Here is a 21153-nt window from a genome sequence, read left to right on the forward strand (position 1 = left end):
GAGTGCTGCATAGATAGTTGTTCTTCTGGAAGGTTCTCCTCTCTCCACAAACACTGGAGCTCCGTCAGAGTGACCATCGAGTTCTTGTTCACCTCCCTGATTAAGGACCTTCTCCCCTGAACACTCAGTTTGGCTGGGTGGTCTGCTCTAGGAGGAGAGTCTTGGTGGTTCCAAACTTCTTCCATTTATGGATGGTGGAGGTCACTGTTCTCATTGGGACCTTCAATGCTGCAGAAATATTTCTGTAGCCTTCCCCAGATCTGTGCCTCCATACAATCCTATCTCAGAGGTCTACAGACAAATCCTTAGACTTCATGGCTTGGTTTGTGCTCTGACATGCACTGTTAACTGTGGGACCTTATATAGACAGGGCCTTATAGTTTTTGGTGTTCCAATTACCACCCGATTACTCTGTAGTGCAATTAGAAATGCAATGCAAAAGAAAGGGACTCCTAAAGGCCAGAAATCATTTTCAATCTGCCCCAGCTGTTAAATATATTCTTTAAAAAGAGGATGTAAACCAGGGTGGATAAATTCAAATTATTTTATTTTTTTAAATCACAAAAATCGGATTTTTTTTTTTTTATTTAAAATCTTTTTTTTTGTTTTTTCTTAATGAAATGCTTTTGCAGTAAAAATCTAAATATAGTTTTCTATTTAAGATACATTCATAATTTAGCTTTATTCAGCATGAAATGAAGCTTAGTTATGTAGCATGAGGCTGTATATTCTGCAATATTTATATTTTTGGTAAACTCATTCAATGAATCCAAGCTCTGCAAGCTGAGATAACGTGCACTGCATTGATGCATTCACATAATTTCACACTAGCCATGAGATAAACCAAAGTACAGGAATATTCCTTTATCCCATTGTTTTACAAATCTATTTACACTACAAACTGTATGACTGAATCGGTTCCGATATTGCTGTTTTATTAACCCGACAGCTTATTGTTCCAAATAGGAAATATTAAAGATTCTAATTACCAGCAAGAACGAGTCCTTACATTGAAAGAGCACCTGTCATTTCAGATCCATCATGGCAGTGCCTGTTAACGGGCATCCACTCACCTGCTGCCACGTCCCTCACCTTGTTGTGTCACTGTTGTGATTGTAAAATCACCAGCCGTCCCATTAAAGTGAATGGGACTGCTGGTGAGTCAACAGCGATTCAGAGGAGGAGCCGCTGCAGGACAGAGATGACAGTTGCTCTTTAAAAAAAAAATTATGATTTAAATCAAGCCTTTTTACTAGCGATTTAAAATCGAATCCACCCTGATGTAAACCTCAACATTACACTTCTCTTATCTGGTCCTTTCTGGTCTGTAAAATTAACCATGAAAAGTGGTTTGCTATATCTGCTTAATATGTTTTTTTTTGTTTTTTTAAATGATTTTACCAGGAATCAGGTCATCTGGTCCCTGAGAATGATTATAAATGATATTTTTAGCAGCTTTTTCTGGGGACTACAGAACCTCACCCCTCTGTTATGGAGGAGAGGAGAAGGGCAGGGTTGCATAGTATTATCTTGGTAAGCTGTAATATACCATCTAAGGCTAGGTTCAGACTGATGCGTATTTTATTGCGAATTTGGGCCGTTGCGATTTTTCAAATTTGCAAGTCATTTAAAATTGCATAGATTAACATTAGTGCTGTTCACATCAATGGGTTGCGAATATAACCTGCGGGAAAAAAAAAAAGGTCCTGTGCGAGTTTTATTCATGTGCGATGCGAATTCAGCTCCATCGACTGCAAAATTTGCAGTAGAATCGCAAGAACACAAAGAATTAGCAATGCAAATTTGCAACGCAATCGGATCAAAATTGCACTAAATTCGCACCGCGGCAGTATGAACCTAGCCTAACACCCATATCTTTCAGTAACCCCATTGAACAGATCTCAGCTCTGGAGTTGCTGGGTCTTCACATCTGCTGTGGCCATTAAAAATCAATTTATGGCAGGGTGATATCAAGTTTTGAGTACCCAGGATGTATAGAAGCCAGAAGCTGACACTACTGCTATCTAAAATAGCACTTTTTTTTTTTTTGGCTGACCTTCCAAGGCCCAATCTATATATGAATATCAATGATAACACTGGATCATGTGCATAGTTTGGATCAATATATATTACATGTTTTTAAAGCTGTATTGTCTCCAGGGAAACTATCAAACCATTCTTTCCTTCCAAAGGGCCATTCATCTTTAAACAGAATGCATTCATTGCTCATTATTGCTCGATTGCCATAAAACAGAATGTAATGGTAATGGTAAATAATAAGAGCAAAAAACATATAAACTCAGAAAAACACCACCAGATATCAAAGATATGACAGCGCAGGATTTACAGAAATGCCTACAATAATAACAGATGGCATCAACCATAACTATGTCCACGAGAGGATATCCTGAAATCTTTATTGCCAGAGGGCCCATTAAGATGCCTATGTTGACAGTGAGTCATATTGACAATTTCCAAATTAGCACACAAGACCGTGTTCGTTAGTCAGGCAATGGCAACCATCTGGTCTCTTGTCAGCTCCTTGTGCGAGCGAGCGCGCTGTCAGCCTTTAATTATGCAGTGCCGACTTCCAGCTTTACATTCTAGCTTCATTTGTTCTGACAAAAGCGTCTTCTGGAATTGCTGCATTTCGCAGCCATATGCATCTAGTACAAAGATTTGTAGAAGAAGGAGAATCTCTGCAAATACAACCAGCAAGGTCATCATGTCAGTAGCTACAACAGTTTATTGTAAATATATGTGAAATTTTCCAGAGTCCAGGTTAAAAAAGTGCCATTGTAGCCATTGTGATTCTAGTGGTCTTCGCTGCTGATGTTTGCTTTACGTAGCATTATGCAAAAGAACTCAACCTGGTTTAGTATATTAAAGGAGTAGTAACCAAACTCTTTTGGCTGTACTTCTCCTGTAGGTCACAGGAGTGCAGTTTGCGCTACACTTTTGTAACCAGTTTTCAGCCGACAGCAGGCTAAAGTCCGCTGTTGACTGATATCACTTAGCTGGTCCAGGCTCGGGAAAGATCCCAACCATATGGTCAGGATCCAACCAAATGCTGAGTGGCACCTGGCTCAGTCTCTCAGTGATCTGCTAAGAGCCTGAGCCAGCCCCTTCCGCCCCCCTGCATCTCCCAGTGTTCCAGTGTGCGCTGGAGGGGCAGCGCAGAAAGTTGGTGACTGATAGTCACAACCTTCTGCTCAGCGCAGAAGTGGAGAACTGAGCGATCAGTGGTGTTTGATCACTCAGTATTCACTGAAGCCAGCAGGGGACAGATGTGGCTTTGGCTCTATATTACATCCACCTACGTGAGTAATTATCCATAACTTTTCTTTTAAAAAGGTAGTCTTAAAGCTTCATGCTAAATTTACAGTACCTGCACAGTTTTGCACAGAGCAGCTCCAATCCTCTTCATTTCAGGTCCCCCGCCAGCATATCAGGCTTTGCCCACTCGAGCAGTGCCCCCAGAAAAAAAGCTGCTTGCCCTTGGGGCACCACTGCCTGCTCACTCCCGAGCCGCTGTTCTATGCGTCCATAAGAGATGCCCCCCCCCCCGCTCTCTCCTCATTGGCTCACTGGCAGTGATTGATAGCAGTGGGAGCCAACGGGCTCCTGCTGCTGTCTCAGCCAATGAGGAGGGAGAGTCCTGGGACAGCCAAGGCTGTCATGAAAAATCTGATTGGAGGGAGCTCAGGTAAGGTTTTTTTTGGGGAGGGGGGGCACTGCACACCAAGTTTTTTATCTTCATGCATAGAACTTTATTTATTTTTTTGTTTTTTTATTTTTTTAATTTCTTCAGTTACTTCCTGGTTTCTTGCCTGGGCAAATGATGTAATACATTTCAGGAGGAGGAGGAGACGAGGAGGGGTTTTCTCAGCTAAGTACACTCTCCTGCATGCGTGCCTGACCTAAGGGTAGATAGATTTCAGGAAGTAAATGCTACATGAATCATTTGCCCTTATTCAACATAGCCATGACCAGAGATGCTAGGGGGTTGTTTTTCAAAGTGATTTGTCAACAAAACAAAAGCATGAAGACATGGATGGATGGATGGATGGATGGGGAAGTTTGCTCTGAATATTAAAAATTAATTAAATAGCATTTTTTGGTTTGTGGTGCTCAGATGCAGTAAAGAGCCATCTGCCATTGTGAACAAGTCCAAATGAGCATTTCTGTTAAACTAACATTGAAACATAGCTTGAGAAGAAACCAGTGCCTGGTGTAAGGAATTCTTTTTATGTAAAATATAGCTAGCATTTTAACATTATAATAGGAACGTTTTTATAGCGTGACTTTAGATCTCCTGTAACACACCCTGAAAGGGGTCTGACACATCATGTCTTTCAGCTTGCCATCTAGAAATCACGCTCACAGATGTTCTATTTCTTTCATTGTGCCAAATAGTTACCATAAGGAGCTCCGATAAAAATAACCAGGGTAAAATCACATACAGCTAAAAAGGTTCTTCACCAGAAAACACAATCCATAGCAACAGTGACATCAATGCCTGTTCAGTTAATAAACATGATCTCCATGTCAGGAAGGAATGAGTTTTGTCATCTGTGATACCAGCTAAGGGAATATTACCCCGATATTAACCTCTCGCCGCTCATCACTTTAATAAAAGGTCTTCACAGACCACTCTATGATATGAATAGAAGTATTACAGTGATCTCTAATATGCTTGGCTAACCACAAGAAGTAATCCAAAGCCTGCCCTAAGCTGAAGTATAGCTCTTACTAACAAAATAAGGAGCGAGCATGGAGCAGTAAAATGCATGAGGAACGACTCACACCTATGTGTTCATTCACCTACAATGTGGTGCCTGTTCCCTTTGAATCGATCTTCAGCGTCTTATGTACAGTTTTAGCCATGCAAACTCCATATTTGCCTTATAAAAGGCAAATAGAGAATAGAACACTGAGACAATGCAGTATTTACATCAAAGGCCGTCTATACAGGAGCAGGGACGAGCAGCCATTAATCACAATCGGCCATTTCCACATTAACCCTGCCCTCCCCCAATCCCCTAGGGAGTCAGCTCAATGTAAGCACGGCACAATTGCAGATGATAATCTTGCATTAAGTATATAAAAAAAGCCTTAAAATAAATAAATATTTGATTACAAGTACTTTTATAGCACCATCAATGTACACAGCACTTTACATACAGTGGTGTGAAAAAGTGTTTGCCTCCTTCCTCATTTCCTGTTCCTTTGCATGTTTGTCACACTTAAGTGTTTCGGAACATCAAACCAATTTAAACAATAGTCAAGGACAACACAAGTAAACACAAAATGCAATTTGTAAATGAAGGTGTTTATTATTAAAGGTGAAAAAAAATCCAAACCATCTTGGCTCTGTGTCAAAAAGTGATTGCCCCCCTTGTTAAAACATACTATAACTGTGGTTGTCCACACCTGAGTTCAATTTCTCTAGCCACACCCAGGCCTGATTATTGCCACACCTGTTCACAATCAAGGCATCACTTAAATAGGAGCTGCTTGACACAGTAAGGTCCACCAGAAGATCCTTAACCACTTGCCGACCGCCGCACGACGATGTACGTCGACAGAATGGCACGGGCAGGCATAAGGGCTTACATGTACGTCCTTTCCTGCCCGCGGGTCGGGGGCCCGATCGGGCCCCCGCCCGGTGCCTGCGGCGGTCGGTATTCGTTCGGGAGCGATCCCGGACGAGGGGACGGCCATTCATTCATGGCCACCCCCTCGCGATCGCTCCCGACGAATGAAAATGTCCGGTGACATCACTTCCTCTCCTGTAATGTAAACACAGGAGAGGAAGTGATGCATTCTCTCCTCCGTGTCGGTATTTTTCGTTCCGGCACCGAGGAGAGAGCATCGGTGAGTTGCACAAGCACTACACTACACAGTAGAACATGCCAGGCACACTCACACCCCCCGATCACCCCCCAATTACCCCTGCCCCCCCAGTCACAGTGACACCAATTGCTTTTTTTTTTTTTTTTTTTTGCATTGGTGTCATTTGTGACTGTAATAACTGTTAGGGCAGTTAGGGTTAGCCCCCTTTAGTTCTAATGTACCCCCCTAACCCCCCCAATAAAGGTTTAACCCCGTGATCACCCCCCGTCGCCAGTGTCACTAAGGCTGGGTTCACATTGCAGCGGTTTATGAGAACGAATGTGATTCGCACCGCACTGCAGTGCAAATCACATCCGATCTCTGTGCGATTCGAGTTCAGCCATACAGATAGTATGGCTGAATTAGTGTCGCACCCGCCGCACCCGCCGCAAATTCGCACGGGACCCTTTTTTTGGCCCGCAGCAGAATCGGATCGCATGGGTGTTCACACCATGCGATCCGAGTTTGCAGATCGCACTGCGATATGCGAACTGATCTGGGGGTGTCATTAACATTTCACTGACACTCCCAGCAGTTCGCATAGGGCAGTGTGAACTGCCGCCGGGAGGCATGCGATGCGGGAACCCGCCACGGATTTGTGGCGTTCCCGCATCGCTCCAGTGTGAACCCAGCCTAATAAGCGATCATTTTTCTGATCGCTGTATTAGTGTCACAGGTGACGCTAGTTAGGCAGGTAGGTATTTAGGTTCGCCGCAGCTTTTTATAGCGCCAGGGACCCCCATATACTACCGCATAAAGCCCCCTGATTTCCCCCTAGTTAACCCTTTCACCAGTGATCACCATATAACTGTTACAGGTGACGCTGGTTGGTTAGTTATTTTTTTATAGTTTCAGGGCACCCGCCATTTATTACCTAATAAAGGTTTAACCCCCTGATCACCCGGCGGGTGTCATTTGTGACTGTAATAACTGTTAGGGCAGTTAGGGTTAGCCCCCTTTAGTTCTAAGGTACCCCCCTAACCCCCCCAATAAAGGTTTAACCCCGTGATCACCCCCCGTCGCCAGTGTCACTAAGGCTGGGTTCACATTGCAGCGGTTTATGAGAACGGATGTGATTCGCACCGCACTGCAGTGCAAATCACATCCGATCTCTGTGCGATTCGAGTTCAGCCATACAGATAGTATGGCTGAATTCGTGTCGCACCCGCCGCAAACTCGCACGGGACCCTTTTTTTGGTCCGCAGCAGAATCGGATCGCATGGGTATTCACACCATGCGATCCGAGTTTGCAGATCGCACTGCGATATGCGAACTGATCTGGGGGTGTCATTAACATTTCACTGACACTCCCAGCAGTTCGCATAGGGCAGTGTGAACTGCCGCCGGGAGGCATGTGATGCGGGAACCCGCCGCGCATTCGTGGCGTTCCCACATCGCTCCAGTGTGAACCCAGCCTAATAAGCGATCGTTTTTCTGATCGCTGTATTAGTGTCACAGGTGACGCTAGTTAGGCAGGTAGGTATTTAGGTTCGCCGCAGCTTTTTATAGCGCCAGGGACCCCCATATACTACCGCATAAAGCCCCCTGATTGCCCCCTAGTTAACCCTTTCACCAGTGATCACCATATAACTGTTACAGGTGACGCTGGTTGGTTAGTTATTTTTTTTATAGTTTCAGGGCACCCGCCATTTATTACCTAGTCTCACTAGTGTACCCCTAAATTTAGGGGTGTCTACTTTCCAAAATGGGGTCATTTGGGGGGGGTTTGTGCCATCTTGGCATTTTATGGCCTTCAAAACTGTAACGCCCTTAGAAATCCTGAAGGCAGTGCTTGGTTTTCGGGGCCCCGTACGCGGCTAGGCTCCCAAAAAGTCCCACATATGTGGTATCCCCGTACTCAGGAGAAGTAGCAGAATTTATTTTGGGGTGTCATTTCACATATGCCCATAGCATGTGTGAGCAATATATCATTTAGTGACAATTTTGTGAAAAAAAAATAAAAAAAAATTAAAGTTTGTAATTTTCCCGCAACTTGTGGCAAAATATAAAATATTCCATGGACTCAAAATGCCTCTCAGCAAATAGCTTGGGGTGTCTACTTTCTAAAATGGGGTCATTTGTGGGGGTTTTGTGCCATCTTGGCATTTTATGGCCTTCAAAACTGTAATAGGTAGTGAGAAGTGAAATCAAAAATTTACGCCCTTAGAAAGCCTGAAGGCGGTGCTTGGTTTTCGGGGCCCCGTACGCGGCTAGGCTCCCAAAAAGTCCCACATATGTGGTATCCCCGTACTCAGGAGAAGCAGCAGAATTTATTTTGGGGTGTCATTTCACATATGCCCATAGCATGTGTGAGCAATATATCATTTAGTGACAACTTTGTGTAAAAAAAAAAAATATTTTTTGTCATTATTCAATCGCTTGAGGCAAAAAAATAAAATATTCAATGGGCTCAACATGCCACTTATCAATTTCCTTAGGGTGTCTACTTTCCAAAATGGGGTCATTTGGGGGGGTTTTGTACTGCCCTGCCATTTTAGCACCTCAAGAAATGAGATAGGCAGTCGCAAACTAAAAGCTGCGTAAATTCCAGAAAACGTACCTTAGTTTGTAGATGTGACAACTTTTGCGCAAACCAATAAATATACAATTATTGACTTTTTTTTTTACCAAAGACATGTGGCTGAATACATTTTGGCCTAAATGTATGACTAAAATTGAGTTTATTGGATTTTTCTAATAACAAAAAGTAGAAAATATCATTTTTTTTCAAAATTTGCGGTCTTTTTACGTTTATATCGCAAAAAATAAAAATCGCAGAGGCAATCAAATACCATCAAAAGAAAGCTCTATTTGTGGGAAGAAAAGGACGCAAATTTTGTTTGGGTACAACATTGCATGACCGCGCAATTACCAGTTAAAGCAGCGCAGTGCCAAATTGTAAAAAGACCTCTGGTCATTTACCAGCAAAATGGTCCGGTCTGAAAGTGGTTAAAAGCTACACATCATGCCGAGACCCAAAGAAATTCAGGAACAATTGAGAAAGAAAGTAATTGAGATCTATCAGTCTGGAAAGGGTTATAAAGCCATTTCCAAAGCTTTGGGAATCCAGCGAACCACAGTGAGAGCCATTATCCACAAATGGCAAAGACATGGAACAGTGGTGAACCTTCCCAGGAGTGGCCGGCCGCCCAAAATTACCCCAAGAGCGCAGCGACGACTCATCCAAGAGGTCACAAAAGACCCCACAACAACGTCCAAGGAACTGCAGGCCTCACTTGCCTCAGTTAAGGTCAGCGTTCATGCCTCCACCATCAGGAAAAGACTGGGCAAAAATGGCCTGCATGGCAGAGTTCCAAGGAGAAAATCACTGCTGAGAAAAAAGGATATCAAAGCTCGTCTCAATTTCTCCACAACACATCTTGATGATCCCCAAGACTTTTGGGACAACATTCTGTGGACCGATGAGACAAAAGTGGAACTCTTTGGAAGGTGTGTGTCCAAGTATATCTGGCGTAGAAGGAACACTGCATTTCATAAAAAGAACATTATACCAACAGTAAAATATGGTGGTGGTAGTGTGATGGTCTGGGGCTGTTTTGCTGCTTCAGGACCTGGAAGACTTGCCGTGATAAAAGGAACTATGAATTCTGCTGTCTACCAAGAGATCCTGATGGAGAATGTCCGACCATCTGTTCGTGTACTCAAGCTGAAACGAACTTGGGTTCTGCAGCAGGACAATGATCCTAAACACACCAGCAAGTGTCCTGACCTGAATCCTATTGAGATGTTGTGGTATGACCTTAAAAAGGCCGTTCATGCTCGAAAACCCTCTAATGTAACTGAATTAGGACAATTCTGCAAAGATGAGTGGGCCAAAATTCCTCCAGGACGCTGTAAAAGCCTCATTGCACGTTATCGCAAACGCTTGGTTGCAGTTGTTGCTGCTAAGGGTGGCCCAACCAGTTATTAGGTTTAGGGGGCAATCACATTTTCACACAGGGCCATGATGGTTTGGATTTTTTTTCACCTTTAATAATAAACACCTTCATTTACAAATTGCATTTTGTGTTTACTTGTGTTGTCCTTGACTATTGTTTAAATTGGTTTGATGTTCCGAAACACTTAAGTGTGACAAACATGCAAAGGAACAGGAAATGAGGAAGGGGGCAAACACTTTTTCACACCACTGTATATTATACAATCACATCACTCCCTGCCCTCAAAGAGCTTACAATCTGAGGACCCTATCCCACATGCCCAATGGAACACAGTGGATGTAAAATCTTACAACCTTGAAAAGCCCACGCAATCCTAACAAATCATTAACCATTAGAATACTCCTCAAAAATTAAAATTGCCGTTTATTTTTTTAGCTTGTAATATTGTTTGTCACATGACTGCAGTCTCCCTGCATTGATACCCAATAGAGTAACTGGTGGGCGTGTACATTCTCTTCTAAGCATGTGACGTGCAATGTCACAATAAGACCCCTTTCACACTGGAGGAGTTTTTCAGGCACTAAAAAAAGCGGCTCCATTCACTCCAGTGTGGAGCGGTGCGCTGGCAAGGCATCAGAAAATGTCCTGCCAGCAGCTTCTTTGGAACGGCGAAGGAGCGGTGAACTCACCGCTCCTCCCCATTGAAATCAATGGGGCAGCGCAGCTATACTGCTGGCAAAACGCCACTGTAAAAATCAATCTCCATATAGTTCCACTTTAATTTTTTCCCCCCCCTTAGCCAAAAACAGGAAGTGAGATGAAATCCCTACAAATTAAGGTAATCCCTTGTGGACTCCCAGGTCACCACCAGAACTAATGTTCCCATTGGAAGATTTCCCTTCTATTTCTTTTCTCTAGCAGCCGAAAAAGGGTTAAAACCGTCCGCATAGCCGCGCTGCCCCATTGATTTCAATGTTTAGGAGCAGTGAATACACCGCTCCTTCACCACTCCAAAGATGCTGCTAGCAGGACTTTTTTTTACCATCCTGCTAGCGCACCGCTCCAGTGTGAAAGCCCTCCGGCTTTCACTGTAGTGCCTGAAAAACACCTCAGTGTGAAAGCGGTAGAGAGGCTAAATCTCCCTAACTGGGGCAAAAACAGCAATAAACGCTGACAGTTGTTCTAATCCCTCTCCTTTCTGTCCAAAAAATAAATAAATAAAAGTTTTGCCTTTAGTTATACTTTAATAAGAATACTCCCACCTGTACTTTAGACCCCATACACACGCTATACAACGTTTGTGGTCAGATTTCCTTTAGATTTACCTAAACCATGTAGTGCAAGGGCCTGTCTGAATACAAATTGAAACCCTTAAAAAAAGTGACACTAAAAACTTTGTTTTTGTTTTCTAACCACTTCAATACATAGCACTTTCGCACCTTCCTGTCCAGGCCAATTTTCAACTTTCAGCGCAGTCACTTTTTAAAAATGACAATTGCGCGGTCATGTGACACTGTACCCAAACTAAATTTTTATCACTTTGTTCCCACAAATAGAGATTCCTTTTGGTTGTATTTGATCACCTCTGCAGTTTTTATTTTTTGCTAAAAACGAATAAACAAAACACCAAAAAAGTAAAAAAGTTTTTGTTATAAAATTTTGTAAATAGGTTTTCTCCTTCACTGATAAGGCATCACTGATGGTGGCACTGATGATGAGCACTGATATGCGGAACTGATGGGTACTTATGGGTGGCACTGATAGACTGCACTGCTGGGCACATACAGGCAGCATTGACGGGCACTGGATTTCACCGATAGTCATCACTGCCAGGCATTTTTCACTGGACTGATTGTCAGCTGCCTGGGCACTGATTGGCATTTCCCTGGTGGTCTAGGGTGGCATACCTGGTGGTCCTGGGTGGGCATCCGAGGGGGGGCTGCACTGATAAACAATCAGCACAGACCTCCCCCATCAGGAGAGCAGCCGATCAACAGCTATTCCTGTTTACATCGCGATCAGCTGTGATTGGACAGAGACTCTTTACCTAGATCAGAGTTGCGGTCAGATTGACACAGCGCAATGATCAGCGCGCAGTGGCTTGATATCCTGAGAACATCATATGACGCCCGGTCAGGATATCGCAACCACTTTGCCGATGTCATATTGCTATATGGCGGGCGACAAGTAGTTAAATAACAAACATATCATACTCACCTCCACTGTGCAGTTAGTTTTGCTAAGTGAGGCCCTGAAGCTCGTGTTCTGGGGTCCCACGGTGACGCTCGCAGCTCCTCCTTGCATCTGTAAACCCCCTGGGAGAAGCGCTCTCCCTGGGGGTTACCTTGCGGGCGCACTCCCGAGTCCAGCATTTGAGTCTAAAGACACAGAATGCCAGACTTGGCCCTGCCCCCTGCATCATTGGATTTGATTGACAGCAGCGGGAGCCAATGGCTGCACTGCTATCAAGCTACCCAAACAAGAGCCGAGAACCCCAGGCAGAGAGGAAGAGCACATCTCCTCTGAGGGAACGAACGGCTCAGACGAGTAAAACGGGGGGGTCTGGGGGGCTGGTCAGTGTCAGAAGTTTTTTCAGCTTAATGCATATTTGCAAAATTGTATAGTGTGTATCCAGCTTTAAAGCCCAACTCCAGCTTTCAGACATATTTAAAACTTTAACCACAAACGTCATAAACCAAAATGTACTAAAAGTGGAAGTAAACGCCCATGTATGATTTTTACCTATAGGCAAGCCTTATTGTAGGCTTACCTATAGGTACTGTAAAAATCTACTTTAGATGCAGCCGGTGACATCACCGGCGCATGTGCTCTGAAGGAATGGCATGCCCGTGCTGTTCCTTCAGAGCAGTGCCATAAACAGAGTCATCGTCAAAATTGTCATCACCGGCTCAGCCAATCAGATAGCCGAAGCCTGTGAACCTGGAAAGACCAGGTGAAGATGGAAGCGCCTTCATCGGTGACATCACTGTATGCAATGCATACTAGCACATTATGAATTAAACTGCCCGTGGCCCGATTTTTTTTTTTTTTTTTAAATGTGGTTTACTACTGCTTTAAACCTTCATCACCAGCAATATCAAAAGTTGTTTTGCAGAAATGTTCTACTTACTGACATATGCCTAAAGCAGGTAAATCACACTCTTGTCACATCCAGAATATAAGCGAGAGCCATGTTTAAGTATGAACATATGGAGAAAAACCAAATTCGGAGCATTCCTTTACCTGGCTGTGACACAGCAGCCGCTGTAAACTGGGTGGCCCATGGAGGGGGCGTCTTCTGTCCTCCAAACTGAGCCATTGTAGGGGAAAAGCGTCAGAATTCTATGACTGAAGCCTGCAGGAAACAAACAGAACCCCATGAAAACTTTGAGATGATGAAAAGAAAAAAAAAAAAAAAAAATCATCGATATCAAAGGCTACACAAAGGGTAGATATTGTTCTACAATACATTATAGCACCAGAAATCTTGTTAGATATCACACAAGATATGGCAGTCCACAAAAAAGCATTCAAGTACTTGATTTGAAGCAGCATTGCGTTGGGTGTAATCAACTGTAACAATTTTTTTTCTTTTTTTATTAGATCATTGATTATTAGATCATTAATCATCGGTACTTCTTGTGATAGGGTAGACCACAGGCTTCCAACACTGATAAGATACCTTTTCCTCTATGGGCAGCAGATGGCCCTTTGTTAATTGTACAACATTCAGCTGCAGTGAGGACCTGTGCTATCAGTGTGTAAGCGCTGGTCTGACATCCCTCCTAAGTCAGAGCTAAAGCTCTCTGATCACAAGGGATCAAGAGCTTTGCCGAATGCTGAGTTATTGGTCTGACTTGACGGGTGCATCACAGTGTGGCAGAGAGACCACTGCTTACACATAAATAGCAATGGTCCCCTCGAACAGGGAAAGGCTGATTTTGTCCAAAAGGAGCTCAATCTGGCTCTTCTGCAAGCTTTTTTTACATTTAGGGGAAATGTTAATTAAGTGTTATTGTTTGTCTAGAGTTTTATTCTATTCCATAAAGACCCATTAGACACTCTCCTCCCTGTGAAACGAGACCCATGGTGGGAAGTAGCACCTACCAGATATTCAGGAGGCAATACTGCAGCCTCCTGAATTCCTGCTTTTTTTGTTTTTTTAGCCAAAGAAAGGTTTCCAAATGGGAATACAATTCCGAAACCGGGAGCCAAGCATTTGCTTGTGGTTACAGCGCGGCCTCATTCACATGAATCACGTCTGGTGGCAGCACCACTTGAATAGCTTGTATAATGCTGGGTATGTTAACTTGCTGCTTGAAGGTCAGTAAAACCGCAGTTTACCAGACTATTTTTACCACCCCTCATCCGTTTGTGTAAATGAGGCCCAAGTGACACTTGGTCCTCTGTTACCACAAACATGTTGGCTAAAGTGGCCAATGACACAAATGGTTGATTATAGGTTTGTTCATTATCTCCTACAACCAAAGTTACAAAGTCATTGCTGACCTGTTCCAGGGACCAAGTAGCTACAGTATGATCACAAAGCCATTTTGTTACAAAATGTTAAAAATAAATAAACTAATAATAATACTGAGATAAGTGTAGGCTTTATGACTCAGCACAGTACAACTGAATCTCTGAAATAATTCACTTGTTACTATAATGCAAAGGAAACCTTTCCTATGAGACCCACAGAGTGGCATTGCCAAAGTCTCATTCTGAAGGTTAGTTTCTTGGCTGACCTTATGACAAATACTTGGAGCTGCTAAACCAGAACAAGGTACAGATATGGCTTCCTGACTTTTCTGCAAACTGGTTCTGAGTCAGGGACAAAGTATCAAAGAAGCCAAAGGGACAATAAAACTGATCCATATGGCTGACAATGCTTAAAATGGACACAATGGACAAAGATGTCAGAAGACCACCAGACATGCAGTGGGATCCAACCATTAAGCTCCAGGCATAAGCATGAACAGGTCATCTGTACATTTGTGTTCATATTATGAATTGAGAGAACGCCTTCTGGCTAATCATAAGGAGGAGAGATCAGAAAGCAGACCAAGTTTTTTTTTTTTCGTTTGCTTGTTTTTTAACCTGTCCGAAGAAAACATGCGGGTTGCCACTGCTTAGCTGTCCTGCTCATCTTTGACATCAATGTTATTAAGGTGGTTGTAAACCTCAGACATGAAATATGAACAAAGCATATGCCTCTATAGTTTGTACTTGTCTCAATTAGGAGCACTAAATATTTCTATCTGCTTGTTCCTCTGCTATCTGCATAAATCACTTCTTAAAATTTTTCCTGACACCAAGAGAAAAATGGTGACAGGGGAGGGATCTCCAGCAGATTGACAGCCTCAGGTCTGTTCCTGGGTGCTGTGTGGAGAGGGGGAGGGGTTCCCTTCCCTCCAATCAGCTCTCAGAGCTCTGCTAAGTGTAACTTTAGCTCTCTGCCCCATTTTCTGAAAGCTCAGACAAGCTTCATAAAATTCTTGACTTTGAATAGATGTAGAGAAAAGAAGACTGCACACAAACAGGTACAAACTTATGTAGGAGGATTTCATTTAATCTTTGTGTATCACCCGAGACGTCACTTCACTAGGTATATGTAAGGGTTTACCCCCACTGTAATCTACAGTCCAAAACAAGAATGCAGATCAGTGTGTCTGACTTCACTATGACTTACTTCAGTCACTGCATGCTTCTTTCAGCTAGCTCTGTAGCTCAGGACGGTTTGGGTACAAGAGATGGGCCATGACTACTACAATCCCAGTGATTTTAGAGCTTTTTTATATAGCACTTTTCAGTGGTCCACTACCCACAAACAAGATGGTTATCTTAAAGTGGATGTAAACCCGAAAAAAAAGGTTTTAATTAAGGCTTGCACCTTGTATAGTATAGGATTTCATGTCATCTGTGCCCAGTCTTGCCACGTAGAGTTAAATCAGCCCTGAGCAATCCTCTTATCTTTTTTTTTTTTTTTTTTTTTTTAGGAAGATAAAAACTGACACACAGAGAAATAGGAGTCAGTTCTTTCCCCTTGCTGTGAGTGACAGGCGATTTACATATAACATGCAGCAGCCTGAAAGACATTCTGTATACTTCAGATCCCCTCCTCCTTTCTTCTCCAGCTCTCCCAGGATTGGCTGCTCCACACCTCAGCATGATTGGGCATGCTGAAGTCATGTGGTGACTTTTTGGGTTTTGACTGGATGTTACTGATCATAGCAGAAGTTCAGCGTAAGAAATACACAGGAGAAAATGCATGTTGACAAGGGGAGTGTAGATGTGGGCGGGGAGTCTACTTATATCACGACTCCACCCACCATGCTCTGGACAACAGACCCACCCACAGAAGCTGAAGAAGTTTTTCGGGTCTCATAACAGAGGGGAGACATTTGACAGGTAAGGCTACATGCAGGAGGATTGTATATCCTTCTAGATAACCCCTATGGCAGTAGTTTGGAAAGGATGAGATTGGGTTTACATCCACTTTAAGTGACTTTTAACAGCACCAACTTTCAAATGATGTCATTAATAAAAACCTGCATGATTATCTTGGACCTGCAGAGTTACCATAGGTTATAATTTTAACCGGATAACACCTGCTTAAGGAAGTTTATAACGCATCTCCTTCACAACTACTTCCCTGTGTGATGAAAGCTCTATGGGGAGAAAAGAAAAGAAAGAAAAAAAAAAAAAGCAAAAGAAAAAAAAAGGGCCAATCTGAGTGAAGTAAAGATTGCTACAGAAATATAAATACAGAACCATGAGACCAACATCCTTAAGCTCACTACTACTGCTTAAAAGGAGATTCTAAAATACAGGTATTTGCAACCACTTCTGGGCATAGATAGCCGCAGAATCTGCGGGTATTTACACCACTTCCTTTCCCTTCTCCGCTGTCTGCTGGGAAACACACAGGTCCCAGAGACAGCAGGGACCATCCGTATTGTGCAGCGGGACTCGCGCATACGCAGTAGGGAACCAGGACGTGAAGCCCCAAGGCTTCACTTCCGATTCCCATAGCAAAGATGGTGGCGGCAGCACTCGAGAGCCAAGCAACAGTTCGGCTTCGGGTGGCGACATTGCGGGCGCACTGGACAGGTGAGTGTCCATATTTTAAAAGTCAGCAACTCCCGCTTTAAGGGTTCATGCTCACAGAACGTTCTTACAGCTGCTGTTAGGGGCGTTGGTCATTTTTTTAAACTGCCTCTAAAAGCCCCTCCATGTTAGCCTATGCGTCAATGCACACAAACTGTCAGAGGCGTTTGGAGGCATAATCATTTAGGGGCGGTAGAAAAAAAAAAAAAAAGACAGCCTGTGCTTCCAGGAGTAGTAAAACCGAAAAATATCAAAAAAAAAAAAAAAAATAAAAAAAAAAAAAATAAAAAAAAAACTCAGCTAAACACGTCTAAACGTGCCAAGCCACGTTTTTACATTATAGGGAGTGTTTTTAATGAAAGAAGGTAAATGGCAAAAAAAAACACACAATAACGTGAATGTAAAAACATGGTTAAACACGGAAAACAGGCATTTTTAGCGCTGCTGTAATGCTGGCGTTTTTACAACATTCTGTGTGTATGAGCCTTAAAGCTGAACTCCAAGCAAACAGATCAAAACAGAGATAAAATACATATAAAAAAGGGAGCCATTTTACCTGCCAAAAGAAGGATTTATCTTTCCATCCACCCAACTCTGATAGGACAAGAGACCTGTTTTTTTTCTCTGCTGCAATTAACACTTACAGATCTTGTCCTTGTGACCGGGCAGCAACAAGAGAAAGCTGCAACAATGATCTCTCTGCCGCTCTGCTCTGTCCTCCTATCAGCATGTTGCACATAAGCACTGCAGCACAAATGATTGGCTCATTTTTCTGCTTCTCCCTTTACCTACCTAAGCTCTGCAAAATTTAGGCACGTACACTACTTGAATTTAAAATACTGACCGGCTGCTGAAAATAGGGTTATTGGTGTTTTGCCAATAGAAAAAAAATGTAAATAAATAAAAAAAAAAGTGCCAATAATGGCCCCTGAAAAAAGCATGTGATTTTGTTGTAATTTTTTTTTTATAAGTCATGTGACTCAAAAACTGCATCAAAAATGCAAAATGGGTGCATTTTTTGCTGCGTTTCCACTGCAATGGAAGCACAATGAACCAGTGCGAAGACATAGAAAGAACTTAAAGGAATGCATTTTCTTGCACTTTTTTTTAAAATGCAGACGCGCTTCAAATACTATTAATGAAAAAAAAAAAACGAATACAACTATGTATATAAAAAACACAACTTCTTAACTGTCCATTTTGGTTTCGGTTAAGTGCATCCAGAATTGTTGGTTTCGGTCCAGAATGAAAAATACATTTAAAAAAATAGCAAAGCCAATTTTTAAAAACTGCCAACAGGAAAGGTTTTTATGACAGAAGAGACTCAGTATGCATCTTTTGTCATAACTGCTTCTCGGCTGTCAGCATTTGTGCACACTGAGCCCCGCATGCGCAGCTCAATGTACAGTCTCGACACTGTGCTGTAGTGAAGTAACTGTCATGTGCATGTATGGTATTTATGCCATCCCAGCCAATCAAGAGATGGAGAACTCAACATTTCTAGAAGAACACCAGGAGAAGAGGGAAGCACCTAGCAACAGAAGGAAGCAATGACATCACAGTTCTAGAGAGGACCATATGCAAGGTAAGTGTGCTATAATATACTGTGCTTACTAACATATTATGGTATACTGCTCCTGGGGCCCCACAATTTTTCTTTCGGGGTGATGGTTTAGTTCTGCTTTCACAAAGTAATAATGAATAAAAAGCTGCATTGATTTCCATGCATTTTTTAACTTGTGTTCACCCTGCCTTTTTAAATCTGGTTTAATACCTTTGGTTCCCCCCTCCCCCATCATCTCTGATGCCTCTCTTCTTTCCAGTTCTGTTCTAGAGATCTGTACACTACAGCTACTCTCATGCCTTATTTTTATGACACTTTGTTGAATATAAAATAATTATATATTATACATACACACACACACACACACACACACACACACAGCAATCTGCTTTCCACCCAATTGATTTATTTCATATTAATGCACTTCGGTGGACAGGCTGCATTTTAATGTGCTGTGTATTGTACGGAGTCTAATGAAATGTCATTTTGTGACATTAGAAGAAAAAAATAGTAAACAGTACAACGTGCTGCAACAATAAATCACCCCAACAGTGGTCACATGTAATACTGAGCAATGCTCACCCAGTGCTGTAAAAGGGTTCTAAGCCTCTCTTGCCCTTGGTCATTCAGACAGGCTACATGTAAACACTAAACACAAGGTTTGGATTGGGCCAGTGATGATAATCATCAAAGCAGGGGAAAAAGCACTGCTGCTTTTTGAAAGAAGTAAGTCAGTCAATGTGTTTTATAAAAGTTACATTTTGCAACATGAAAAACAAAGTTACCTAATGTGAAAGTTACAAATCAATATCATGTTTCTGTTCAGTATCCTTCTCTGATAGAAACTGACTGCCGACATGGCTCCCTACTACAAATTACACCAACCAAAGGAGATGATGGGAATGTAGTAGACAGACAACCCTACGAGACGAGGGGAATGTAGTAGACAGACAACCCTAATGCAAAAACGCTGGAGCCGACATACAAACAACCAGGCTTAGGCTTTATGCTTCGAATGCAAACAAAACTGGAATCTGATGGACTGCTATACAGAACATGCTTTGGGTTTGCTATGGTTTTCATAATGGTCATTGTTCCCACAAGCAGGAAGTTCTCTTGTTTAAGAAATAATGGATCAGTTTACAGTTACAACAAGAATGAGAGAACAATGCAGGGAAGAACTGGTCCTGCAAAGTAAGTGTGCAAGATGTCATCCCTAAGGGGAGAAGACAGAGGGAATGATGTACGAAGACCGAGAAGGATGTCATCCCTAAGGTCATCAATAAGAGAAGACGAGGGAATGATGAATGAAGATGGAGCGTGATGTCATCAATAAAAGGAGAAGAGGAGGGAATGATGTATGAAGATGGGGCGTGATGTCATAAATAAGAAAAGATGGGGAATGATGTATGAAGAAGGGGTGTGACATCATCAATAAGAGAAGAGCGAATGATGTATGAAGATGGGGCGATGTAATAAATAAGACAGGGAATGATGTATGAAGATGGGGCGTGATGTCATCAATAAGAGAAGAAGAGCGAATGATGTATGAAGATGGGGCGTGATGTCATCAATAAGAGAAGAAGAGCGAATGATGTATGAAGATGGGGCGTGATGTCATCAATAAGTGAAGAAGAGCGAATGTTGTAAGAAGATGGGGCATGATGTCATCAATAAGAGAAGAGCGAATGTTGTAAGAAGATGGGGAGTGATGTCATCAATAACAGAAGAAGAGGGAATGATGTATGAAGATGGGGCGTGATGTCATCAATAAGAGAAGAAGAGCGAATGATGTATGAAGATGGGGCATGATGTCATCAATAAGAGAAGAGTGAATGTTGTAAGAAGATGGGGAGTGATGTCATCAATAACAGAAGAAGAGGGAATGATGTATGAAGATGGGGCGTGATGTCATCAATAATGGAGGACGACACAGGGGATGATGTGATCACATAGGGGATATAAGATGAGAATACAGAGGTCTCCCAGCACAGCTGTGCCCCATGTCTGAGCTGTCACATATCGGTGTGTGTATAGCGTAGTACACATCAGATGATAGTATGTCACACAAATACTGACACAACCACAATGTCACGGCTCTTGCACTGTCACCCATGTACACAATCACCGCCCCGGCTCCGCTCATTATGCAGGTCCCAGAGCCGAGCACTGACCTCGCCCCTGCACTGTCACCCACTCACCCGGCCCCGCCGCTTTCTGTCACCGAATCCATGTTCTGGCCGGTCTGCCGAGGTCACCCCACTGCGCATGCGCCGAAATCCCAGCCGCTCAACGCAGAGGACGTCTTGTCTTCTCTGTGATTGGCTCAGCCTTTTCCGTACACAAGAGCGCATGTGGTGACAGACGTACGGCGCGCCGAGTGACGTATGGACGTTGTGGTGAAATGGTCGCGAAGTTGTAATGAAAAGGCTGTCGCCATTGTTGGTGAACGTACGTGGTATTAGGATAGGTGCGGTATAGGAGGGATGGAGGTAATACCCCCCATGTACAGGGTATGACACCTCGGCTCCCGACCTTTGAGCGGTCAAGGGGGAGGTCATGTGACACACCCCTGCCCCGCCCCCCAGCCTAGAGCCAGGACTGTGCACTCTGTTTATTTTGCCTTCCCTGGTTCCCTTTTCTGTCCTCGCTAATATATTGTTAATAAAAATTTTCTGATGACATGTT

General features: G+C 43.0%; 1 protein-coding gene across 4 annotated transcripts in view; it reads right to left on the reverse strand.

Moving 5' to 3' along the window:
• CCAR1 (cell division cycle and apoptosis regulator 1) overlaps positions 1-20807 on the reverse strand; it is an 82230-nt gene extending 61423 nt beyond the window's left edge. For all 4 annotated transcript variants that reach the window (XM_077454288.1, XM_077454290.1, XM_077454289.1 and 1 more), the window contains exons 1-2: positions 20667-20807; positions 13038-13149 (exon numbers count right to left, since the gene is read on the reverse strand). In XM_077454288.1, coding sequence (XP_077310414.1) covers positions 13038-13113 — 76 coding nt within the window. In that variant the 5' untranslated portion in view covers positions 13114-13149; positions 20667-20807. The remainder of the gene's footprint in view (positions 1-13037; positions 13150-20666) is intronic.
• Between the last annotated feature and the right edge of the window lie 346 nt (positions 20808-21153).

Source organism: Lithobates pipiens, unplaced genomic scaffold (assembly GCF_037356315.1).
Source record: "Lithobates pipiens isolate NorthernLeopardFrog02 unplaced genomic scaffold, aLitPip1_a1.2 Scaffold_25, whole genome shotgun sequence".
In the NCBI taxonomy this organism is placed as follows: Eukaryota; Metazoa; Chordata; class Amphibia; order Anura; family Ranidae; genus Lithobates; species Lithobates pipiens.